Source organism: Hypanus sabinus, chromosome X2 (assembly GCF_030144855.1).
Source record: "Hypanus sabinus isolate sHypSab1 chromosome X2, sHypSab1.hap1, whole genome shotgun sequence".
In the NCBI taxonomy this organism is placed as follows: Eukaryota; Metazoa; Chordata; class Chondrichthyes; order Myliobatiformes; family Dasyatidae; genus Hypanus; species Hypanus sabinus.
Window position 1 is genome coordinate 200,228 of NC_082739.1, and position 27,897 is coordinate 228,124.

The following is a 27,897-nucleotide window of genomic DNA, read 5'->3' on the forward strand; positions in this document are numbered from 1 at the left end:
TCCCTATCTAAACTTCTCTTAACTGTTGCAATTGAATTTACATCCACCACTTGCTCTGGTAGCTCATTCCACGCTTGAACCTCCCTCATCAGGAGTGAAGAAGTCCCCCATCAGGTTCCCCTTAAACCCCTGATTCGGAATCTCAGGGTAGTATACGGTCTCATATATGTACTTTGATAACAGTACTAATAGCACAATCACTCGGATTGAGTAAGATGTTCTTCTAAGGGGTTGTCTATTGGAGGGTCCTCAGTTGGTTGAAAAGCCCATCTGGGATCCACATATTCTGGCAAGAGGAAGTGATGTCTGTGGTTACTTTGATAATAAATTTACTTTGAACTTTGAAAGAAAAATCTTATATTTCATTGTAATTTCACCATTAAAATGGTTGGTAATTTTGCAGTGCAGCTTTGGTCAAATTTGCACAACAATTATACTACTGGGCTAATGAACTGGTTCAAATCGCACCACTATAGACTGGGATTTTAAAGTTAATTAACAAAATAAATCTAAATTATAAAGTTGGTTCAAGTAATAATAACCATGAAACCACTGGATTGCAGTCAGGACTTCATTGCTTTTCAGACAGGGTCTGATCTATGAATTATGAGTCCAGACCCAGAGAAAGAGGGATAACTCTAAAATGCCATCCAGTTCAAGGGCAAGTGCAGAAGGTCAATAACCGCTGTCTTTGAAGATGCAAGTTAGGTATTCTTGACTCTCTCAATGGAAGGAAATGGTTGTTAAACTACATGTTTTCAGGGTGGCGTGGTAGTGCAGTGATTAATATAACACTATTACAGCACCAGCAACCCGGATTCAGTTACTTCCTCTTTATCTGACTGCGTGGGTTTCCGCTGGGCGTTCCAGTTTAGTCCTACATTGCAAAGATGCACGGGTCAGTTATTTAATTGTTCAATGGGTGGAAAGACCAGTGACCATGCTGTATTTCTAAATAAGCTCTGTACATAACAGCCCAAGATCTGCGAATCTCAAGGAGTCCAATGGGATAAATGAAGCCCTAATATCTGCTGGTCCAAGTCCACTGTTGTTTGATCATTTACTTATATATGATTGGGCTGGAAATCTGTGGTGACACTTGCAGGCTGCCCCCAACATTTCCTTGAATATTTTGGTTGTTAACACAAACGCTGCATTTTTCTGTGAGTTTCAATCTATGTGTGATAAATAAGTGAATGCGAATCAGATTGTTTCTGAGACACTGCTACTCTGTACACACCAAACATTGCAAATACCAAAAGAACTCTGACAGTATTTGCTTTTCAACATTAAAAGACAACATTTTAACATAATTTTATGAAAAACAAATGTGCAGTGGTATTTGCAAATTGAAATTCTTCATGTCAAGTATTTTATCAAATCTATTCTTGTTTCATATTTCATTCACCTCATTGCTTCATCTTAGACAAAGATGCAGAATTCTTTCTCATGCCTATAACAGTAAACAAAACATCACATACCAAGGATGTACCTTGAATTTTACTGAATGATCTCAACTCTCACAGAAAACAAAACAAGATTAACTCATACAGTTCCACCAAGCTTCTCCTTAATGTTTAATTTTTCATTCACTGAAATTTTACACAATTTTTCACTCACGATTTATCTTTTTTGTCTGACAATACTGTATTTCTGTGCTTCTTTAGCTGGATAAAAGAAACTCAACTGATATTTTCCTATATACTGACTCAGGAGATATTACCTATCACCTGCAACCTGATAACCACAAGATTTCCCTTAATATTTATAATAACCAATCAAATTATTTGTATTTTCAATCTGTGTATTTGATTGGGTGTGCAAGTTTACAATCCAAATTCTAATTCGCTAGGGGTTTATGTGCTCTGATGAAGTTGTTGTATTACTCTGATAGATGACAAGCTCAAAATGTCTGGCATGACCATCATGTAAATACTGAACATAAGAGATTCTGCAGATGCTGGGAAGCTTGAGGAACACAGTGCTGGAGGAATTCAGCAGGTCAGGCAGAGAAATAAACAGTCAGCATTTTGAGCCAAGATGTTGGCCTGATGAAGGGTCTTAGCCCAAAATGTCAACTCACTATTCCTCTCCATAGATACTACCTGACCTGCTGAGTTCCTCCAGTGTTTTGTGTGCGTTCCTCCATGTAAGTAATGACAAAATCTTCAACTTAAACAACACCAGAAAATAGCTACAACACTTTAAGAAAACACTTCATTCTATGGAGAAGAAATTACCTCATTTTCCCTTAAAAGCTTCTCTTGAGAAATCAATGAACTTTACACCTGCATAGATGTCACACCCAATGAGTTAAGTTTGGGTACTCCATCCCAGAAGAGTCCAGGTGAGAGCAGCAGCGCCTCCCAGCAACTGCCAGTAATGACTAGAAATGAAGGCAATACCACTGGTGTTACACAGGTCTGTGGAACAGCAGATCACTTTTATACCTCCAATTACTAAATTGCTTGCATCCGCATCACACTCAATCCGAAAGGAACATTTCTTGCTTACTGTGACGTAACCAAGTCCTTCTGCAAAAGCATAAAGATATGATAACACAATGGCTCTTGTAAGATTTATAGAGTTGTGCAATTAACTTACCAATAATAATAGAATATAGAACACTACAGGACAGTACGGACCCTTCAGCCCACAATGTTGTGCTGATCTTTTAACCTATTCTAAGATCAATCTAATCCTCCCTTCCTGCATAATCATCAATAGAGCATAGAATAACTAAATAATACTCAGTAATCATAGAGTCATAGAAAAACACAGTACACAAACAGGCCTTTCGACCCATTTTGTCCATGCTGAGCCATTTAAACTGTCAACTCCCATCGACCTGCATGAGACCATAGGCCTCCATATCCGTACTATCAATGTACCTATTCAAACTTTTATTAAATGTTGAAATTGAGCTCGTATGCACCACTTGCACTGGCAGCACATTCCACACTTTCACGACCCTCTGTGTGAAGAAGTTTTGTCTCATGTTCCCCTTAAACTTCTCACCTTTCACCTTTAACCTTTGGCCTCTAGTTGTAGTCCCGCCCAACCTTAGTGGAAAAAGCCTACTTGCATTGACCCTATTCATACCTCTCATAATTTTGTATACCTCTATCAAATCTCCCCTCAATCTCCTACATCCCAAGGAATGAAGCCCTTATCTATTCAATCTTTCTTTATAGCTCAAGTGCCCTATCCTTGTATATTTTCTCTGTACTTTTGCACCCTTAATTACATCTTTAATCATTAACGTTAATCTCATTAAGGAACAGGATTACAGCATTTAATCCTTCAAATCTGCTTTTACCATTCCATGACGCAGTAGTTAATTTGTGGTGCCACATCATGATACGCTATGGCAACAGCTCTATCCAAGCCTGCAAGAAATTGCAGTAAATTGTGGGCCCAGCCCAATCCATCATGTAAACTGGCCTTCCCTCTAAGGACTTTGTCTACACTTCCTACTGCCTCAGGCAAAGCAGTCAGCATAATCAAAGACCCCCACCCACCCCGGTCATTCTTTTTCTCCCTCCTTCTACTGGACAGAAAAAGCTTGGGAACAGGCACCAACAAGCTCAGGGACAACTTCTATCCTCAATTTTATAAGACTCTTGAATGTACCTTGTCCAGTAAAGAATTCCTGATCTCCCAATCTACCTTGTAGTGACCCTTATGCTTAATTTGTCAACCTGCTCTGCACATTGTCTGAAACATTATATTTTGAATTCAGTTCTTATTTTTTTAAATGTTGTACTACCTTGATATATTTACATATGGGATGATCTATCTGGATGGCATAAACACAAAAGCTTTTCACTATATCTCACTACATGTGACAGTAATAAACCAATTACCAGTTCCACTCTCTGGATAAAGAAATTCCTCTTCCTCTCCATTTTAAAAGGACACAACTCCATTCTAAGGCTGCATCCTCTGGTCTTGGACTCTCCCAACTCAGGAAACATCCTCTCCACATCCAATCTATCAAAGCCTTTCACCATTCATTAAGTTTCAATGAGGTCACCCCTCGTTCTTCTAAATTCGAGCAAGTACAGGCCCAGAGCTATCAAACACTCCTCATAATAAGCCTTTCAATCCTGGAATCATTTTTGTAAACCTCCTTTGAACCATCTCGAATATCAACACTTCCTTTCTTAGATAAGTGCCCAAAACAGCTCACAATACTCCAAGCGAGGCCTCACCAATGCTTTATAAAGCCTAAACAATACATCCTTGCTTTTATATTCTAGTCCACTTGAAATTAATCTTAACATCACTTTGCCTTCCTCACCACTGACTCAACCTGCAAATTAACCTTTAGGAAATCCTGCACGAGAACTCCCAAGTCCCTTTGCACTTCAGATTTTTAAATTTTCTCTCCTTTTCATTTCTTCTACCAAAGTGCATGACCATACACTTCACAACACTGTATTCCACCTGCTGCTTCTTTGCCATTCTCCTAATCTGTTTAAATCCTTCTGTAGCCTCTCTGCTTCCTCTGAACTACCTGCCCCTCCACCTGTCTTCATATCATCCGCAAACTTGGCCACAAAGGCATCAATTCCGTCATCCAAATGATTGACATACAACATGAAAAGAATCAGTCCCAACTCAGACCCCAGTGGAACATCACTAGACACCGGCAGCCACTCAGAAAAGGCTCCCTTTATTCCCACTCTTTTCCACTTCCCAATCAGCCACTGCTTTATCCATACTAGAATCTTTCCTGTAATACCATGGGCTTGTAGCTTGTTAAGCAGCCTCATGTGGCACCTTGTCAAAGGCGTTCTGAAAATCCAACTAAATAACATTCTCCGATTCTCCTTTGTCTATCCTGTTTGTTATTTCCTCAAAGGGTTCCAACAGATTTACCAGACAAGATCTTCCCTTAAGGAAACCATGCTGTCTATGGCCTATTGAGCCTGTTCTGTCAGACAGTGCGACAATGCTGGTTAAATATTGCTCCATATCCCTTTTGTATTTATTAATAAATGTCAGGTCACCAGAAAAGGTCATTGGCTGCAATCTACTATTACTGCAGGACTTATCTGTGTCCAGGACAAAGAAGTGGGTAAGGAAAATCATTACGGACACTACCTGCCCTACAAACTGCATTTTCCAAAAGCTCCTTTCTGGAAAGTGCTATTGGGCAGATAGTTCATGCCATCCTAAAAGTTTCTACCCCAGGCAGTTAATCTGATCCACCATTCTATTTAACCTCCCTACCCCCTCTATCCATTACCCCCATCACTGTACTGCACTGTGAACACTTTAAACCACTTTTTATAATGCTGTTTATATTGTCAATATATTATGATATTTATGTATTTATGCACATTTTATTCCATTTCTGTACTTTAACCTCTAACTTTATTTTTAATATAGTTCTTTATTCTTATACTTGTTCAATGTTGTTGTTTTTGTTGCATGTTACACCCTGACCAACACACCACAGCAAATTCCTAATATATGGAAATGAATATGCCAAATAAAGTTGATCCGTAGTCCTATATCTATCTCCTTCTTAAAGTTATTCAGTGACTTGTCTCAACACCAATTTCACAGCTCAACTACACTCTCAATAAAGAAATTTCACTTTACTTCTGTCCCAACTCTCCTGCCCTTTATCCAGAGACCATGATTCCAAGTCTGGATCCAAGGGAAACTTCCTCTCACTTCCAGACTGTCCAGACCCATCAGAATATTGTAAGTTTAATGGGATCCTTTCACATTTGGGTGGCACAAGTAGAATTCAGCTCTGACCCTATATGGTATTTACACATTCTCTTTGTGTTTAGAGAGAGTAGGTGGGGATACAGTGGTATACAGGCACAGGTGTGTGGGATGGGTGGGAATACCAACAGACTTCTCCATAAGACCATAAGACCTAGGAGCAGAATGAGGCCATCTGGCCCATTGAGTCTGCTCTGCCATTCAATCATGGCTGATCCATTTTGTTCTCTCCTCTTCAACCCCAGTTCCCGGCCTTCTCCCTGTATCCTTTGATGCCATGTCCAATCAAGAACCTATCAATCTCTGCCAATGACCTGGCCTCCACAGCTGCATCCGGCAACAAATTCCACAAATTCACCACCCTTTGGCTAAAGAAATTTCTCCGCATCTCTGTTTTGAAAAGGTGCCCCTCTATCCTGAGGCTGTGCTCTCTTGTCCTAGACTCTCCCACCATGGGAAACATTCTTTCTACGTCTAGTCTGTCTAAGCCTTTCAACATTTGAAAAGTTTCAATGAGATCCCCTCTCATCCTTCTGAATTCCAGCAAGTTCAGACCCAGAGCTATCAAACGTCCCTTGTATGATCAAACAACAACACACACAAAATGCTGGTAGAACACAGCAGGCTAGGCCTGATGAAGGGTCTCGGCCCGAAACGTCGCTTCTCCCTATAGATGCTGCCTAGCCTGCTGTGTTCTACCAGCATTTTGAGTATGTTGTTGTTTGAATTTCCAGCATCTGCAGGTTTCCTCATGTTGTCCCTTGTATGATAACCCTTCATTCCTGAAATCATCCTGGTGAACCTCCTCTGGACCTCTCCAATGCCAGCACATCTTTTCTAAGATGAGGGGCCCAAAACTGTTCACAATACTCAAGGTGAGGCCTCACCAGTGCCTTATAAAGCCTCAGCATCACATCCCTGCTCTTGTATTCTCGACCTCTTGAAATGAATGCTAACATGGCATTTGCCTTCCTCACCACCAACTCAACCTTCAAGTTAACCATTAGGGTGTTCTAGACAAGGACTCCCAAGTCCCTTTTCTTCTCAGATTTTTGGATTTTCTCCCCATTTAGAAAATAGTCCACACATTTTTTTCTACTACCAAAATGCATGACAATGCATTTTCCAACATTGTATTTCATTTGCCACTTTCTCATCCATTCTCCTAATCTAACTAATTTCTTCTGCATCCTACCTGTTTCCTCAACACTACCTGCCCCTCCACCAATCTCTGTATCATCTGCAAACTTTGCAACAAAGCCATCATCCATCTATTCTATCTTCTAAGTCATTAATATACAGCATAAAAAGAAGTGGTCCCAACACCAACCTCTGCGGAACACCAGTAATCTCAGCAGTAATTCTAGCACCTAGTAGACTTGTGGAATTCAATCAGTAGGTAAAGAACCTCCTGATTATCACTACAGTATCATATACCCACTGAGACCACTCACTCTCATTTTTTAAGGTTAAGGGAAAAAAGGAGATGCATTGCAGGTATAGGCAGGTAGGAACAAATGAGGTACTTGAGGAGTATAAGAAATGCAAGAGGAGACTTAAGAAAGAAATCAGGATGGCTAAAAGAAGGCATGAAGTTGTCTTAGCAGACAAGGAGAAGGAGAATCCTAAGGGATCCTACAGATACGTTAACAGCAAAAGGATAACAAGGGACAAAATTAAGGTAGATCAGTATGGTAATCCTTGTGTGGAGCCAAAAGAGATGGGGGAGATCTTAAATGCATTTTTTTTGCATCTTTATTTACTCAGGAGACAGATACAGAGTCTATAGAAGTTAGGCAAAGTAGTATCAACTTCATGGACTCTATACTGATCACAGGGGAGGAGGTGTTTTCTGACTTGAGGTAAACTAGGATGGATAAATCCCCAGGGCCTGACAAGGTTTTCCCTCGAACCCTGCAGTAGGCAAGTGCAGAAATTACTGGGGCCCGAGCAAAGATACTTAAATCACCCTTAGTGACAAGTGAGGTACCAGCATGGATAGTCAGCATGACTTCGTGCATGGTAGGTCATGTTTGACCAATCTTATAAAGTTTCTTGAGGAAGTTACCAGGAAAGTTGATGTAGACAAGGCAGTGGATTTTGTCTACATGGACTTTTGTAAGGCATTCGATAAGGTCCTGCGTGGGAGTTTGGTCAAGAAGCTTCAGTTGCTCAGCATTCAAGATGAGGTAGTAAATTGACTCAGTGGGAGAAGCCAGAGGGTGGTAGTAGATGGTTGCCTCTCTGACTAGAGACTTGTGACTAGTGGAGTGCTGCAACGTCCGTTATGGAATTTAATGCAGACGAGTGCGAGGTTTGTACTTCAGTAGGACTGACCAAGGTAGGTCTTTGACAGTGAACGGTCGGGCACTGAGGAGTGTGGTAGAACAAAGGGATCTGAGAATACAGGTACATAATTCATTGAAAGTGGCACCACAGGTAGATAGGGTGGTAAAGAAGGCTTTTGGCACATTAGCCTTCATAAATCAGTATGTTGAGTACTGGAGTTATGGTGTAAAGTTGAAGTTGCATGAGATAATGGTGAGGACTCATTTGGAGTATTGTGTGCAGTTTTGGTCATCTACCTGCAGGAAAGATGTAAGTAAAGTTGAAAGAGTACAGAGAAAATTTACAAGGATTTTGCCAGGTCTGGAGGACCTGAGTTATAAGGAAAGATTGAATAGGTTAAGACTTCATTCCTTGGAATATAAAAAACTGAGGAGAGATTTGATAGAGGTATACAAAATTTTGAGGGGTATAGATAGGGTAAATGCAAGCTGGCTTTTTCCACTGAGTTTGGGTGGGACTACGGCCAGCGGTTATGGATGAAACATAAGGGGAAACTTCTTCACTCAGAGGGTTGTGCAAGTGTGGAATGAGCCCCCAGCACATGGTGCATACAAGCTCAATTACAACATTTAAGAAAAGTTTGGATAGGTACATGGATGGTAGGGGTACGAAGGACTATGGTCCCAGTGTGTGTCGAGGTGAGTGGCAGTTTAAATGGTTCAGCAAGGACTAGGTGGAACAATAGTCTGTTTCTGTGTTGTACTTTTCTATGACTCTATAATTCTACGACTAGAACCTTGCTAAAAGAGATGGATAGGTATTGACATCAGAAAGGGCATGGGGGAGGGAGGCACAATGCTCTTGCTCCTATCTACATCAACAGTGCTGTGGTCAAGAGAACTGAGAGCTTCAAGTTCCTAGGGTGAACGTCATGAAATAATCTGTCCAGGTCAAACCATGGCCAAGAGAGGTCACCAGCATCTTTACTTCCACAGGATGCTGAAGGAATTTAGCATGCCCACTTTGACCCTAACCAATTTTTATAGATGCACCATAGAAGGTATCCTGTTTGAATGTATCATGGCTTGGTATGGTTACTGCTCGGCCCATGACCACAAGAAACTACAAGAATTGTGGACTCAGCTCAGCACTTCATGGAATCCAACCTCCCTTCCATCTTAAACCTGTGTCCAATGATTCTGGATTTCCTTGACATGGAAAAAAATTATTCTGGCCCTCTCTGCCACTCATAATTTTGTAAACTGCAGCGAGTTGGGGACACAACTCAGCACATCACAGAACCAGCCTCCACTCTATGGACTCTGTCACCCTGTACAAAAGTTTCCTTTTGCGACCTGAAAGGAAAATGGAATAAATTGATCCTGGACACAAGTTCAGGATAATTTCCAGGTAGATGTTTTTTTTAACCTGGATCCATTATTATTCTTGCTCAACTGATGGAAATGAAACTATAATTGATCTTCTCAGACCATACAACATAGGAACAGAATATAATTGCAATGGTGTAACAAATTTTTGGGACTTCTACACAAAAATTAATTATTGATACATCCTCATACTCTTCGGGAGTGAACAATACACCTGAAACAATATCTAAAGCAGCAATTGGAGAATTGGAGAATGCGTTTACTGTTGTCACATGTGCTGAGATACAGTGAACAATTTGTCTTGCATGCTATTCATACAGATCAAATCAGATCAATGGGGCGTTTGATGTCCCCGGGCCAGTACTCGCTGAAGTTTAGAAGAATGAGGAGGGATCCCATTGAAACCTATCAAATATTGAAAGGCCTAGACAGAGTGGATATGGAGAGGATGTTTCCTATAGTGGGAGAATCTCAGACCAGAGGGCACAGCCTCAGAATAGAGGAGTGGCCATTTAGAACAGAGATGTAGAGGAATTTCTTTAACCACAGGGTGGTGAATCTGTAGAATTCATTGCTACAAATGGCTGAAGACATTGGGTACAATTAAAGTGGAGTTTGATACAATAGGTTCTTGTTTAGTAAGGGTGTCAAAGGTTACAATGAGAAGGCAGAAGGATGGGGTGAAAGGGATAATAAATCAGCCATGATGGAATGGCCTAATTCTACCCCTATGTTTTATGCAGTGCATTTCAAGCAGAACAAGGTAAATCAATAAAACAGCAGAATAAAGTGTAACAGCTACAGAGAAAGTGCAGTGCAGGTAATCAATAAGTTGCAAGATCATAATGCCACAGTTTAGGAGGTCAAGAGGCCATCTTAACTTACTAGCAAAACATTTAATATAACAGTGGGATAGAAGCTGTTTTTGAGCCCAGTGGTATGTACTTTCAGTCTTTTGTATCTGCCCAATGGAAGAAGGGAAAAGAGAGAATGTCCAGGGGGTTGCAGTTTATGATCATACTGACTGCTTTACTGAGGCAGTGAGAAGTATAGACAGAGTTTATGCAAGGGAGGCTAGTTTCCATGATGTCTCCACAATTCTGCAGTTTCTTGCCGTCATGTGCAAACAAATGCATTGCACTATATTTTCTCAAGCGGTTTATGTTATCAAAAGTGAAAGAACTTACGCTGGCTAAACCCTATTGTTTTCACAGAGGTGAGGCACATTGTTTTATTCACAGGGCATTGCTGCTGGCTGCTATTGCAGTCCATCATCACTCTTGCATTAGAGCAGTGGTAGCATCTCAGTGCTTCAGCTGCAGTGAGAATGGAAGACAATTAGCATTAATAAAACAAACAAGTCAAGTTCAAGTTTATTGTTGTCTCACTGTACATGTATACAACCAAATGAAACAATGTTCCTCTAGACCACCGTGCACCCACAATACATAGATCACACACAGTGCATTAAATAAGTTAATAAATAAAACTGAAAGTGCGTATAGTGCCAGCACAGGTAACCACATGTCATTTCCTCGGGTCGTCGGTAGAGTATTCTGAGGGCTCTGAGTTTTTTGCTGTTGTTTTTTTTTGTTAACTATAATTAACTGCATTGTTGAGCCTGAGGTGTTTATGTGTTATCGTTAGGTCTTCTCTTGTTTACATTGAAGTTGCAATTGTCCTTGATTACTTCCAATTAATTCTCCAAGACTTTGCAGGTATCCTTGTACTTCTGTATCATTAGAATAGTTACTTGTAAACTTACTATTAGTCTGGGGTTTTATTAGCTGGGCACAGATTCTTGCATGCCCTGGAGTGTATTAAAGGGCAGTGCTAATCCCTTGTTGGCTCAGACCTCCTGATCCTTGCCTAGTGAAATTCTGTCACAGTTATTTCAGACCTCCTAAGTTCTACTGTTTAGCTTTGTCTCTTCTGTTAATAAAATTCCTAGATTTGTTTAGCCCTTCTGAGTCTCTGTGTGATCTCATGCTTGGGTCCAAAGATGCAGTGTGACAAAACAGTACAGTAAATATTAAACAGCTCAATGTCCTAGTGACAAGACCTTCATGGTGGCAAGATATTCATTAGTCTCACAGTTTGAGAGAAGCTGTTACCCAGTCTGGCAGACCTAGTTCTGATGTACCCACTGGTTGAGGGTCAATGAGATTGTGGGATGGGTGGTAGGCATCCTCAACGATGCTTTGGGCCTTTTGTATACAGTAAATGTCACAAATGGAGGGAGGGAGACCCTGGTGACCACCTCAGTGGTTTTTACTATATTCAGACAGGCAAAGACTGTACAACACTCAAAATACTGGAGGAACTCAGCTGGCCAGGCTGCATCCATGAAAAAAGTACAGTTGACATTTCAGGCCGAAACCCTTCAGCAAGACTGGAATGGAAGGAAGAAGATGCCAGAATAAAAAGGTGGGGGAAGGGGAAGGAGGACAAGCTAGAAGGTGATAGGTGAAGCCAGGTGGGTGGGGAGCAGGTGATAGGTGGAAAAGGTAAAATCTGGAGAAGAAGGTATCTGATAGGAGAGGAGAATGAGTCATGAGAGAAAAAGAAGGAGGGGATACAAGGGTAGGCCCCAATGCACTTCTATTCCCCATCGAGATGGCATTAAAACTCTCCATTTTTCTCTCAACTACAGAACCAATCAGTTCCCCTCCACTACCACCCTCCTCCGTCTGGCAGAACTGGTCCTCACACTCAACAATTTCTCTTTTGGCTTCTCCCATTTTCTCCAGACTTGAGGTGTAGCCAAGGGCACTTGCATGGGCTGCAGCTATGCCTGCCTTTTTGTTGGCTACATAGAACAGTCCATGTTCCAAACCTTCCCTGGTAATATTCCCTGACTTTTCCTCCACTACATTGGTGACTGAATTGGTGCTGATTGGTGAATTGGTAAATTATGCACCCAGGCTGAGTTCATCAACTTCATCAGCTTTGCCTCTAACATCACCATGTCCTTAAATTCACTTGGTCCGTCACTTACACCTCTCTCCCCTTTCTCAATCTCTCTCTGTCTCCATCTCTCGAGACAAATTGTCGACCAGCATCTTTTATAAACCTGCTGATTCTTATGGTTATTTTGATTATACCTCTTCCCATGCTATCTCCTGCAAAAATGCTTTATACTCCCTTTTCTCATTTCCTTCATCTCTACCACATCTGTTCACAGGATGAGGCTTTCCTTTCCAGAATATCAGAGATATCCTCCTTCTTCAAAAACAGGGGTTCCTTTATCCACCATTGATACTGCTCTCACCCGCATCTCCTCCATTTCCAGGACATCTGCCTTCACCCCAGCTTCCCACCGCCTTAACAGGGATAGAGTTCTTCTTGTCCTTTCCTACCACCCCATGAGCCTCCGCATCCAGCATGTCATTTTGCACCACTTTTGCCGTCTCTACAGGGATCCTACCACCAAGCATATCGTTACCTCTCTCCCCCACCCCCCACTCTCTGCTTTCCACAGGGATCGCTTCTTCTGTGATTCCATTGTCCATTTGTCCCTACCCACTGATCTCCCTCCTGGCACGTTACCCTACAACAAAAGCGCTACACCTGCTCATTCACCTCCCCCCCCCCCCCTTACCTCCATTCAGGGCCCCAAACAATCCTTCCGGGTAAGGCAAACTTCACCCGCAAATCTGTCTACTGTAACTGGTGGTCCCAATGTGGCCTCCTCTACATTGCTGAGACATGAAATAGATTGGGGGACTGCTTTGTCAAGCACCTTTGCTCCAACCAGCAAAAAGCAGGATTTCCAGGTGGCCAATCAATTTAATTCCAATCCCAATTCCCATTCCAACATGTAATCCATGATCTGTTCTACTGCCAAGATCAAGCCACTCTCAGGTTGGAGGAGCAACACCTTATATTCCATCTGGGTAGCCTCCAATCTGACGGCATGAATATCGATTTTTCTAACTACCAATAATTTTCTCCCTCACCCTTCATTTCTCCACTCTGCCCATGCCTTTCACCCCTTCTTTTCTCCTCAATCTTGATGAAGGGTCTTCCAGTTTTATCTTCCAGTCCTAATGAAGGGTCTTGGCCCGAAATGTCCATTATGTATTCATCTTCACAGTTGCTGATTGACCTACTGAGTTCCTCCAGTATTTTGTGTTTGTTACAGAAGTTTTCTCAGTTTCATGGTGTAATGGCAATATACTTTAGCTGATATATACAAACGCTTGTATATATTTTTGTCACCAGAATAGGTGGTGACACTTGAGGGCTGCCCCCCAGCACATCCTTAGGTTGTGTTGGTTGTTAGCATGAATGACACATTTCGACGTGTATACATAACCATATAACCATGTAACAATTACAGCATGGAAACAGGCCAACTTGGCCCTTCTAGTCCATGCCAAACGCTTACTCTCACCTAGTCCCACCTACCTGCACTCAGCCCATAACCCTCCATTCCTTTCCTGTCCATATACCTATCCATTTTTTTAAAATGACAATATCGAACCTGCCTCTACCACTTCTACTGGAAACTTATTCCACACAGCTACCACTCTCTGAGTAAAGAAGTTCCCCCTCATGTTACCCCTTAACTCTCAACTCATGTCCTCTTGATTGAATCTCCCCTACTCTCAATGGAAAAAGGCTATCCACGTCAACTCTATCTATCCCCTTCATAATTTTAAATACCTCTATCAAGTCCCTCCTCAACGTTCTACGCTCCAAAGAATAAAGACCTAACTTGTTCAACCTTTCTCTGTAACTTAGGTGCTGAAACCCAGGTAACATTCTAGTAAATCTTCTCCGTACTCTCTCTATTTTGTTGACATCTTTCCTATAATTCGGTGACCAGAGCTGTACACAATACTCCAAATTTGGCCTCACCAATGCCTTGCACAATTTTAACATTACATCCCAACTCCTATACTCAATGCTCTGATTTATAAAGGTCAGCATACCAAAAGCTTTCTTCACCATCCTATCCACATGAGATTCCACCTTCAGGGAACTATGCACCATTATTCCTAGATCACTCTGTTCTACTGCATTCCTCAATGCCCTACCATTTACCATGTATGCCCTATCTTGATTAGTCCTACCAAAATGTAGCACCTCACACTTATCAGCATTAAACTCCATCTGCCATCGTTCAGCCCACTCTTCTAACTGGCCTAAATCTCTCTGCAAGCTTTGAAAACCTACTTCATTATCCACAACGCCACATACATATCATCTGCATACTTACTAATCCAATTTACCACCCCATCATCCAGATCATTAATGTATATGACAAACAACATTGGACCCAGTACAGATCCCTGAGGCACACCACTAGTCACTGGCCTCAATGTGATAAACAAATCTGAATCTGAACCTGAATATGATAAAGTAGTTGAGTTAGGTTGTTTATGAGGTCAAGAGGCCAGCAACATTGAAAAGACATTTGGATAATGATAGGATAGGAAAGGTTTAGAGGGATGGGGGATAAATGTAGGTGAAAGGAACTAGCTAGATGAGCACTGGAGTCAGCGTGGACGAGTTGGGGAGAAGGACCTGTTTCCCTGCTCCATGACTATGTTACAATGGGAAATGCCTGGTAATTTTCATTTGGACCAATATTCTAATGGAAATTTTTTTTAAATTGTGGATGATGAAAATCTGAAATTTTACTTTTTATTTTATTTAGAGACAAAGTACAGTAACAGGTCCTTCTGGCCAAATGAACCTGCACCACCCAATTACACCCATGTGACCAACTAACCTACTAGCTGGTACATCTTTGGAATGTGGGAAGAAACTGTCCAGATGAAACCCATGCAGTTATGGGAGAACATACAAATTCCTCACAGACAGTGACAGGGTTTGAATCCGGGTTGCAAAAGAGTTACACTAACCAGTATTGAAGAAAAGCAAAACAAGAAATGCAGAAACACTCATACTGATGACACTTTCATGTTCTGATGTGAAATATTAACAGGGATGCTGTTCAATGAGCCTTGCAAGGAAATTGTAGGTCCCTCTCCTTGAAACACTCGCTCCTCAGTGAGAGGGAGCACTGCTGGAGAGCACTGTGTTCCTGCTGATGACACCAAAATGTGTTACCTTGGAGAATACCCACAAACTTATGGCCAGAGATAGATAGGAAGGTTGGATTAGATAAGGACATCATCCATGGAGAGGAACAAATAGTCAACATTTTAGGCTGAGATCCTTCATCTGGACTGGAAAAGAAGGGGGGAAAGCCTAAATAAGGTGGGGGGAAGGAAAGGAGTACAAGCTAGAAGGTGGTAGGTGAAATCAGGTAAAGGGGTTCCTTCTTCTTCAGCCCTTTACCTCTTCTACCTATCCCCTCCCAGCTTCATACGTCTTCCCCCCTCTCCATCCACCCACCTTCACCTCTCACCTGGTCATGCCTGTACTCCTTCCCCTCCCCCACCACCTTATTCTAACTTCTGTTCTCTTCCTTTCCAGTCCTGATGAAGGCTCTTGGCCTGAAACATTAACTATTTATTCATTTCCATAGACACTGCCTGACCTGTTGAGTTCCTCCAGCAATTTGAGTGTGTTGCTCTAGATTTCCAGCATCTGTAGATTTTCTCTTGTGTTTGTGGATTTGATAAAGGGGCATCGAGGAGGTGCGGATTAGACAGAATTGATTAGGTGTAACTTCCATTTGTAGCAAGTCATCAAAATGAAGATGATTAAGGGTATCAGGCACAGTGTTGGATTCTTACCATTCAGGGAGCTGAGTAAAACAATGAAGGCTCCAGTAATAAACTTCATTTTGACCTTATCTTCAGCTGCTGAATGACAAAATTTCTTGCAATCTGTGTGTTTCCTGGTGATAAACAAATAGCACTATTTAAATTTAATACCAATGAACATCCCGTAACAGTTGAAATCTTATTCCCCCTAACCCAGGTATGAAACGCTAAGACCCTATAGTGCCAGTGCCCTATATAACTGAAGCATAATCTCCCTAAATTTTACACTGCATTATTTAAGTCCATAGAAATATTCTACTAACTTGTCTAAATCATTTGTTGTACCTGCATTCTAACCTCTTGCCTGATCTCTGCCCATTTACTTATCAATATATCTTTGAAACTTAAACACAAGAAAATCTGCAGATGCTGGACATCCAAAGCAACACACACAAAATACCAGATGAACTCAGTAGGTCAAGCAGCATCTGTGGAAAAAAGTAAACAATCAACATTTGGGTTCAAGGCCCTTCCAGTCCTGATGAAGGGTCTTGGCCCAAAACGTGGACTGTTTATTCTTATAAGTACAGTCCATTAATTATACATTAATTTAACATGTGGCTAAGGAGTTGATGTAGGCAGAGGGCATAAGACTTTTAGATCATTGGGCTCTCTTCCAGGGAGGGTGGGACTTGTACAAAAGAGACAATTTGCACCTGAACTGGAAGAGGTCTAATATCCCAGCAGGAAGGTTTGCTACTGCTGCACAGTTGGGGGTGGGGGGGGGGTGCATAGTTAAAGTAGAGTTGCAGTGGGCTGGGAACCAGAGCACCAGAACAGTTAGTGGAGAGGTTGTGGAGACAGATGTTGGTAAGACCTCAAAGTCAGGATTCAAAAGGTTGAGCATGGTGTGACTAGTGTCCTGAGCTGAGTATATTTCAATGTATGATGTACAGTAGGAAAGGCAGATAAGCTCATGGCATGGATCAACCATAGAACCATAGAACATTACAGCACAGAAACAGGCCTTTTGGCCCTTCTTGGCTGTGCCAAACCGTTTTTCTGCCTAGTCCCACTGACCTGCGCCTGGACCATATCCCTCCATACACCTCTCATCCACGTATCTGTCCAAGTTTTTCTTAAGTGTTAAAAATGAGCCCGCATTTACTACTTCATCTGACAGCTCATTCCACACTCCCACCACTCTCTGTGTGAAGAAGCCCCACCTAATATTCCCTTTAAACTTTTCCCCCTTCACCCTTAACCCATGTCCTCTTTTTTTTTCTCCAAGAGCCTCAGTGGATAAAGCCTGCTTGCATTCACTCTATCTATACCCATCATAATTTTATATACCTCTATCAAATCTCCCCTCATTCTTCTATGCTCCAGGGAATAAAGTCCTAACCTATTCAACTTTTCTCTGTAACTCAGTTTCTCAAGTCCTGGCAACATCCTTGTAAACCTTCTCTGCACCCTTTCAACATTATTAATATCCTTCCTGTAATTTGGTGACCAAAACTGCACACAATACTCCAAACTCGGCCTCACCAATGTCTTATACAACCTCACCATAACATTCCAACTCTTACACGCAATACTTTGATTTATAAAGGCCAATGTACCAAAAGCTTTCTTTACGACCCTATCTACCTATGACGCCACTTTTAGGGAATTACGTATCTGTTTTCCCAGATCCCTCTGTTCTACTGCACTCCTCAGTGTCCTACCATTTACCTTGTATGTTCTACCTTGGTTTTTCCTTTCACACTTATCTGTATTAAACTCCATCTGCCATTTTTCAGCCCATTTTTCCAGCTGGTCCAGATCTCTCTGCAAGCTTTGAAAGCCTTCCTGACTGTCCACTACACCTCCAATCTTTGTACCATCAGCAAATTTGCTGATCCAATTTACCAGATTATCATACAGATCATTGATATAGATGACAAATAACAATGGACCCAGCACTGATCCCTGTGGCACACCACTAGTCACAGGCCTCCACTCAGAGAAGCAATCCTCCACTACCACTCTCTGACTTCTCCCATTGAACCAATGTCTAATCCAATTTACTACCTCACCATGTATACCTAGCGACTAAATCTTCCTAACTAACCTCCCATGCGGGACCTTGTCAAAGGCCTTACTGAGGTCCATGTAGACAACATCCACTATCCTTGTAACCTCATCGAAAAACTCTAATAGATTTGTTAAACATGACCTGCCACGCACAAAGCCATGTTGACTCTCCCTAATAAGTCCCTGTCTATCTAAATACTTGTAGATCCTATCTCTTAGTACTCCTTCCGATAATTTGCCTACTACTGATGTCAAACTTACCAGCCTATAATTTCCTGGATTACTTTTAGAGCCTTTTTTAAACAACAGAACAACATGAGCTATCCTCCAACCCTCTGGCACCTCACCTGTGGATACCAACATTTTACATATATCAGCCAGGACCCCTGCAATTTCAACACTAGTCTCCTTCAAGGTCCGAGGGAATACCCTGTCAGGTCCTGGGGGTTTATCTACTCTGATTTGCCTCAAGATAGCAAGCACCTCCTCTTCAATCTGTATAGGTTCCATGACCTCACTACTTGTTTGCCTTATTTCCATTGACGCCATGCCCATTTCCTTAGTAAATACAGATGCAAAATACCCATTTACGATCTCTCCCATTTCTATTGGTTCCATACATAGCCGACCACTCTGATCTTCAAGAGGACCAAATTTATCTCTTTTGCTCTTAATATACCTGTAGAAGCTTTTTGGGTTATTCTTCACCTTGACTGCCAAAGCTACCTCATGTCTTCTTTTAGCCCTCCTGATTTCTTTCTTAAGTATTTTTTGCACTTTTTATACTCCTCAAGCACCTTATTTGCTCCCTGTTTCCTATACATGTCATACATCTCTCCCTTCTTCTTTATCAGAGTTCCAATATCCCTAGAGAACCAAGGTTCCTTATTCTTATTCACTTTGCCTTTAATCCTGACAGGAACATACAAACTCTGCATTCTCAAAATTTCTCCTTTGAAGGCCTCCCACTTACCAATCACATCCTTGCCAGAGAACAACCTGTCCCAATCTATGCTTTTTAGATCCTTTCTCATTTCTTCAAATTTGGCCTTTTTCCAGTTTAGAACCTCAACCCGAGGACCAGATCTATCTTTATCCATGATCAAGTTGAAACTAAAGTTGATCACTGGAACCAAAGTGTTCCCCTACACACACTTCCGTCACCTGTCCTAACTTGTTTCCTAATAGGAGATCTAATATTGCATCCTCTCTAGTCGGTACCTCTATATATTGATTTAGAAAACTTTCCTGAACACATTTTACAAACTCTAACCCATCTAGACCTTTAACGGTATGGGAGTCCCAATCAATACATGGAAAATTAAAATCCCCTACTATCACAACTTTATATTGCCTGCAGTTGTCTGCTATCTCTCTGCAGATCTGCTCCTCCAATTCACACTGACTATTGGGTGGTCTATAATGCACCCCCATTAATGTGGTCATACCTTTCCTGTTTCTCAGCTCTACCCATATGGCCTCAGTAGACAAGCCCTCTAATCTGTCCTGTCTGAGCACTGCTGTAATGTTTTCCCTGACTAGCAATGCCACCCCCCCACTCTTCATCCCTCTGCCTCTATCACATCTGAAACATCGGAACCCTGGAACATTAAGCTGCCAGTCCTACCCCTCCTGTAGGCAAGTTTCACTAATGGCTATAATGTCATAATTCCATGTGTCAATCCATGCCCACAGCTCGTCTGCCTTCCCCACAATACTTCTCACGTTAAAATAGACACACCTTAGAAGATTATTACCACCACACACAACCCTTCTATTTGTGACTTTGTATGAAACTTTAACATAATTTATTTTCACCCCCACTCCACTATCTACACCGGCACTCTGGTTCCCATCTCCCTACAAATCTAATTTAACACCCACCCCCCCCCCCAATAACACTAGCAAACCTCCCTGCAAGGATATTGGTCCCCCTGTAGTTGAGGTGTAACCCGTCTCTCTTGTACAGGTCCCACCTGCCCCAGAAGAGGTCCCAATGATCCTGAAATCTGAAACCCTGCCCCCTACACCAGTTCCTCAGCCACGTGTTCATCCTCCAGAGCATCCAACACTTACCCTCACTGGCACGTGGCACAGGTAGCAGTCCTGAGATTACCACCCTCGAGGTCCTGCTTTTTAACTTCTTACCAAGCTCTCTATACTCACTCTTCAGGACCTCCTCACTCTTTCCTCCTACGTCATTGGTACCGATGTGTACCATGACATCTGGCTGATCACCCTCCCACTTCAGAATGCTGTGCATGTGATTAGAGACATCCCTGACCCTGGCACCCGGGAGGCAATAAACCATCCAGGAGTCTCTGTCGCGACCACAAAACCTCTATCGAGTCCCCTTTCACTACCGCTCCCCTCTTCTTCCACCCTCCCTTCTGCACTGCAGAACCAGACTCAGTGCCAAAGATCCAGCTGCCGCAGCTTGTCCCAAGTAAGACATCCCCAACAGTATCCAAATCGGTATACCTGTTCTGGAGAGGAATGGCCACAGGGGAACCCTACACTACCTGCCCTTTCCTTTTCCCTCGCCTGACGGTAACCCAACACCTGGAATTATGATATTGTAGCCATTAGTGAGACTTAGTTGCAGGACTGAGAACATAAGAACATAAGAAATAGGAGCAGGAGTCGGCCATCTGGACCATCGAGCCTGCTTCATCATTCAATAAGATCGTGGCTGATCTGGCCATGGACTCATCTCCTTTGCCCCATAACCCTTAATTCCCTTGTTATGTAAAAATCTATCCAACCTTTTCTTAAATACTGAGGTAGCCTCCACTGCTTCATTGGGCAGAGAATTCCACAGATTCACCACTCTCTGGGAAAAGCAGTTCCTCCTCATCTCCATCCCAAATCTATTCCCCGAACCCTGAGGCTATGTCCCCTAGTTCTAGTCTCATCTACCAGTGAAAACAACTTTCCTGTGTCTGTCTTATCTATCCCTTTCATAATTTTATATGTTTCTATAAGGTCTCCTCTCATTCTTCTGAATTCCATCGAGTATAGTCCCAGGTGACTCAATCTCTCCTCATAGTCTAACCCCCTCATCTCTGGAATCATCTTCGTGAACCTCCTCTGCACCACCTCCAAAGCCAGTATAGCCTTCAAGTAAGGAGACTAGAACTGCATGCAGGTGTGGTCTCACCAGTACCCCGTATAGTTGCAGCATAACCTCCCTGCTCTTATCCTCTAGCAATGAAGGCCATGTTCCATTTACCTCCAGGATAGCCTGCTGCAACTGCAAATGAACCTTTTGCGATTCATGCACAACTACTCCCAAGTCCCTCTGCACAGCAGCATGTGTAATCATTTAAATAATGATCTGATCTTATATTTTTCCTTTCAAAGTGGATGACCTCACATTTACCGACATTGTACTCCATCTGCAAGTCCCTTACCAACTTACTTAACCTATCTATATCTCTCTGCAGACTCTGTGTCCTCTGCACAATTTGCTTTTCCACTTAATTTAGTATCATCAGCAAACTTATGTAAACTATATTCGGTCCCCTCTTCCAGATCGTTAATGTATAGCGTGAACAGTTGCAGGCCCAACACCAACCCCTGCAGCACACTGCTCACCACTGATTGCCAACCAGAGTAGCACCCATGTATCCCAATTCTCTGCTTTATATTTGTTAACCAATCCTCTATCCATGCTAATACATCACTCCCAACTCTATGCATCCTTATCTTATGGATGAATCTTTTATACGACACCTTATCGAATGCCTTCTGGAAATACAAGTAAATAACATCCATCTGTTCCCCTCTATCCACTGTGTTCATTATATCCTCAAGGAACTCCAGCAAGTTTATCAAACAGGACCTACCTTTGCTGAATCCATGCTGCGTCTGCCTGATGGATCCATTTCTTTCTAGATGCCTATTTCTTCTTCAATGATAGCTTCTAACGTTTCTTCTTCAATGATAGCTTCTAACATTTTCCTAACTACAGATGTTAAACTATAGCTTAGCTGTTAAACTATAGCAGGCCTATAGTTACCTGCCTTTCAACGACATCCTTTTTTGAACAGTGGCGTGACTTTGTTGAATACTGTGAAAAATCTCTTTGAAAGTCTTCTGCTGTTCCTCAACTGTCCCATCATATAGACTGTGTTCCCAGTCTATCCTATCCAACTCCTTCCTCATCTCATTGTAGTCTCCATTGCTTAGGCATAGTACACCAGTTTTAGACTGGCAGCTCAATATTCTGGGATTCCAATGTTTTAGACATGACAGAGTGGGAAGGAATAAAGGGGGATGGGTTAGGGTTACTAATCTGTGGATTACTACCTGAACCACATGCATATTGGCACAGGGTTAAGAATATTAGAGAGTTAACTGCATGGTTCAAGGATTAATGTGGGAGAAGTATGTTTGAATTCATGGGAAATTGGCACCAGTATTGGGGAAGGAGGGAGCTGTTCCACCTGAACCGTGATGGGACCTGGATCCTGGTGAATTGCATACTTGTGGTTGTGGGTAGAGCTTTAAACTAAACAGCGAGGGTGGGGGGGGGGATTCAAAAGATTGGAGAAGTATGGATAAAGTAAAAGATAAGAGTGTGGGTAAAGATAAAGTAAAAGATAAAAAAAGAGAGAAGTAAGAGTGGAGTGCAGAAAAGTCAAGTGCATAAGAGACAAAGTTTAGTTGATTTTAGAGGCACAGTGAGTGTTTGGGCACTTTATCTGAATGCCCGTAGTATTTGCAACAAGGTCAGTGAACCTGTGGCACAAACCAACCTAAAGCGATATGATTTAGTGGCCATTTCAGAGATGTGGTTGGAGGGTGGAGAGGATTGGAATTAAATATCCAAGAATATCAGGTAATAGAGAAGGATAGGCAGGAAGGTGAGGGAGGTGGGGTAGCGCTCTTAATTAAAGATGAGATCAGGGCAAAAATGAGAGATGATATAAGATCGAAGTAGCAGAATGTTGAATCCATTTGGGTAGAGATTAGGAATAGTAAAGGGAAAAAAACATTGGTGGGAGTTGTCTATTGACCACCGAATGATAACATGACAGTGGCACAGGCAATAAGCAGAGAAATATCTGAGGCATGTAAGAATGGAACAGCAGTTACCATGGAAGACTTTAACTTGCATATATACTGTGTGAATCAAATTGGTTGAGGCAGCCTTGAGGAGGACTTCATAGAATGCATCCGTGATGGCTTTCTTGAACAGCATGTTACTGAACCTACAAGGGAATGTGCTATCTTAGATCTGGTCCTGTACAATGAGACAGGTAAAATGAATGATCTTGTGGTTAGGGATCCTCTTGGAAAGAGTGATCACAGTATGATTGAGTTTATCACACAAATGGAGGGTGCAATGGAGGAGCAGTGGTAGACTTTCAGAGGGATTTTTCACAGAAGTATATTCCAGTTAAAAATAAGGTCAGTAAGAGTGGGGAGAGCCAGCCATGGATAACTAAGGAAATAAAGGAAGGCAGCAAACTAAAAGCTATTTTTTGTCGCTCTTCATGGTGGAGAACATGTCTAATATGCCGAAGAGAGATATTATGGATGTGGTGGGAGGTGAGGACCTCGATACAATAGCTATCACTAAAGAGGTAGAGCTGAGCAAACTTGTGAGCCAAAAAATGGATAAGTCCCCAGTCCTGATGGAATGCATCCCAGGATACTGAAAGAAATGGCAGAAGTTATAGTAGAGGCTTTGGTGATAATTTACCAAAATTCTCTGGACTCTAAGCAGGTTCCGGCGGATTGGAAGACGGTGAATGTCACGCCACTGTTCAAAAAAGGATGTAGGCAAAAGGCAGGTAACTATAGGCCAGTTAGTTTAACATCTGTAGTTGGGAAAATGCTTGAAGCTATCATTAAAGAACAAATAGTGGGGCATCTAGAAAGAGATGGATCCATCAGGCAGACACAGCAAGGATTCAGCAAAGGCAGATCCTATTTGACAAATTTACTGGAGTTCTTTGAGGATATCATGAGCGCAGTGAATAAAGGGGAAGAGATGGACGTTATTTACTTGGACATCCAGAAGGTGTTCGATAAAAGGTGCCGCATAATGTAAGGCTACATAGAGTTGGGGTGATGCATTAGCATGGATAGAGGATTGGTTAACTAATAGAAATCAGAAAGTTGGAATATCTGGGTGTGACTCTGGTTGGCAATCAGTGGTGAGCAGTGTGCTGCAGGGGTCCGTGTTGGGCCTGCAATGTTCACGATATACATTAACAATCTGGAAGAGGGGACCGAGGGTAGTGTATCTAAGTTTGCTGATGACACTAAATTGAGTGGAAAAGCAAATTGTACAGAGGATACAGAGAGTCTGCAGAGAGATATAAATAGGTTAAGTGAGTGGGCAAGGGTCTGCAGATGGAGTACAATGCTGGTAAATGCGAGGTCATCCACTTTGGAGGGAAAATGGGAGATCAGATTATTATTTAAATGGTAAAAAATTACAGCACGCTGCTGTGCAGAAGGACTTGGGAATGCTTGTGCATGAATCACAAATGGTTGGCTTGTAGGTGCACAGGCTATCAACAAGGCAAATGGAACGTCGGCCTTCATTGCTAGAGGGATTGAATTTAAGAGCAGGGAGGTTATGCTGCAACTGTATGGGGTACTGGTAAGGCTGCACCTGGAGTACTGGGTGCAGTTCTGGTCTCCTGACTTGCGGAAGGATATACTGGCTTTGGAGGCAATGCAGAGGAGGCTCACCAGGCTGATTCGAGAGATGAGGAAGTTAGACTATGAGGAGAGATTGAGTCACCTGGGACTGTACTCACTGGAATTCAGAAGGATGAGAGAAGATCTTACAGAAACATATAAAATTATGAAAGGGATAGATAAGATAGAGGCAGGAAACTTGTTTCCATTGGTAAGTGAGACTAAAACTAGGGGACATAACCTCAAGATTCGGGGGAGTAAATTTAGGGTGCACATACTACACACTCACATCTGCAGTGATGAAATGCTTCGAGAGGTTGGTCATGAACTCCTGCCTCAGCAAGAACCTGGACCCATTGCAATTTGCCTATCACCACAATAGATCAATGGCTGATGCAATCTCAATGGCTCTCCACACAGCTTTAGACCACCTAGACAACACAAACACCTACGTCAGGATGCTGTTCATCAAATATAGCTCACCATTTAATACCATCATTCCCACAATCCTGACTGATAAGTTACAGAACCTGGGCCTCTGTACCTCTCTTTGCTGATGATACAACCATTGTTGGTAGAATCTCAGATGGAGATGTAAGGGTGTACAGGAGCGAGATATACCAACTAGGGAAGTGGTGTCACAGCAACAACCTGGCATTCAATGTCAGTAAGATGAAAGAGCTGATTGTGGACTTCAGGAAGGGTAAGATAAAGGAACACATACCAATCCTCACAGAGGGATCAGAAGTGGAGAGAGTGAGCAGCTTCAAGTTTCTGGGTGTCAAAATCTCTGAGGACCTAACCTGGTCCCAATATATTGATGCAGCTATAAAGAAGGCAAGTAACTATACTTCATTAGGAGTTTGAAGAAATTTGGTATGTCAACAGAAAAACATCTATAGTTGTACTGAAGAGAGCATTCTGACGGGCTGCATCACTGTCTGGTATGGAGGGGCTACTGCACAGGACTGAAAGAAGCTGCAGAGGGTTGTAAATTTAGTCAGTTCCATCTTGGGCACTGGCCTACAAGGTACCCAGGACATCTTTAGGGAGCAGTGTCTCAGAAAGGCAGTGTACATTATTAAGGTCCTCCAGCACCCAGGGCATGTCCTTTACTCACTGTTACCATCAGGTTGGAGGTACAGAAGCCTGAAGGCACACACTCAGCGATTCAGGAACAGCTTCTTCCCTTCTGCCATCCATTTCCTAAATGGACATTGAACCCTTGGACACGACCTCATTTTTAATATACAGTATTTCTGCTTTTTGCATGACTTTTAATCTATTCAATATACATATACTTTAATTGGTTCACTTCTTTTCTTCTATATTATGTATTGAATTGAACTGCTGCTGCTAAGTTTACAAATTTCATGACACATGATGATTTCACAATAATAAACCTGATTCTGATTCTGAGCTATACAAAATTATGAGGGGTATAGATAGGGTAAACACAAGCAGGTTTTTCCCACTGATGTTGCGTGGGACTACAACTAAAGGTTATGGGTTAAGTGTGAAAGGTGAAAACTTTAGAAACATAGAAAACCTACAGCAGAATACAGGCCCTTCAGCCCACAATGCTGTGCTGAACAAGTACTTACTTTAGAAGTGACCTAGGGTTACCGATAGCCCTCTATTTTTCTAAGCTCCATGAGTCTCTTAAAAGACCCTATTGTTTCTGCCTCCACCACTGTTGCCAGAAGCCCATTCCATGCACTCACCATTCTCTGCGTAAAAAACTTACCCCTGACTTTCCCTCTGTACCTACTTCCAAGCATCTTAAAACTGTGTCCTCTCGTGTTAACCATTTCAGCCCTGGAAAATAGCCTCTGACTATCCACACGATCAATGCCTCTCATTATCTTATACAGGAGAAGTTTAAGGAGAACATGAGGGGAAACTTCTTCACTCAGAGGATCGTGAGAGTGTGGAGCGAGCTTCCAGCACAAGTGGTGTATGTGAGCTCAGCTTCAACATTTAAGAGAAGTGAAGGGACGTCACGTGATGACGTAGGATCGAGACGAGGAAATCCAGCTCTCCCGTAAAAAACCAGTAAAATAATGTTTAAGTGAAGAAAAGTTAGTAAATACTTTTTTTAAATTACTTATAAACTACTCAGAATTGTCTTAAGATATGTCTCCTAAACAGAAGCAGAAGAAAACTACTACTTTGAAGACAACACAAGTTGGAAAAGAATCAAGGCCAGCAGCCATGAAAGAACCTCGGGCTCAAGTGCATTTTACCTCCAGCGATACAGAACAGGAAACTGTGGCAACATCAACCGTTTCCAAAAAAAAAAGAGCAACAGGAATTGCGCATGTGTGAAGCAAGGGGCATGTGCAAACATGAGCAACCCAAACTACAAATCCCAGCTAGGATCAGAACTGAAAGTGAAAGTGAATATGAGGTGGAATCAGATTCTCTGGATAAATCAGATGAAGATGAAGAGACAAACAAAGAAGAGCAACAGGAAGAGGTTGGAGGTGATATTGGAGACATTAAAAAATCTTTGGTGCAAATAATGCATGAATTAAAAGCATTAAAAGTAATTAAAAAGATATTAAAAATATGAAGATTATGTTTGATAAAATGATGAAAAGAAAGGACAAAATGGACAAGAAAATTAAAAACTTGGAAGAAATAATGGGAGACACTATTGATAGAGTGAATAAAATGGAAGATAATATTTCTGCCTGGACATCAGAAAGAAAACGGCTGTTGGAAAAAGTGGATGTATTTAAAAATTTTAACAGACGAAATAATATTAAGATTGTTGGACTTAAAGAAGGTATAGGGGGAGAGGATCCAATAAATTTTTTTCAAAAATGGATTCCAGAAATTTTGTAAATGTAAGAAGGAACCCAGTTAATTGAAATTGAAATGGCTCACAGAGTGTGGTGAACTATGTGCCTGTCGGGACACGCCCCTGCTGACTGCTCCTGTGGCTCCTCCCACAGGCCACTGTATAAAGGAGACCTGCGGCCTGAAGATCGGCCTCAGTCTCCAGGACTTTGTATGATAGACACTCACTCCTGGTTCCTTCTTCCAGTCAA

The 27,897-nt window shown here is 42.0% G+C and overlaps 1 protein-coding gene across 1 annotated transcript; it reads right to left on the reverse strand.

Annotated features, from left to right (window-relative positions):
• Nucleotides 1-797: 797 nt before the first annotated feature.
• Nucleotides 798-27,115, reverse strand: LOC132385033 (ly6/PLAUR domain-containing protein 2-like). Its single transcript, XM_059956738.1, has 5 exons — nucleotides 27,088-27,115; nucleotides 16,136-16,239; nucleotides 10,610-10,738; nucleotides 2,406-2,534; nucleotides 798-877 (listed from the first exon to the last, which is right to left on the reverse strand). The coding sequence occupies exons 2-5, from the start codon at nucleotides 16,182-16,184 to the stop codon at nucleotides 798-800; spliced, it is 387 nt and encodes a 128-aa protein (XP_059812721.1). The 5' UTR covers nucleotides 16,185-16,239; nucleotides 27,088-27,115.
• Nucleotides 27,116-27,897: the final 782 nt, after the last annotated feature.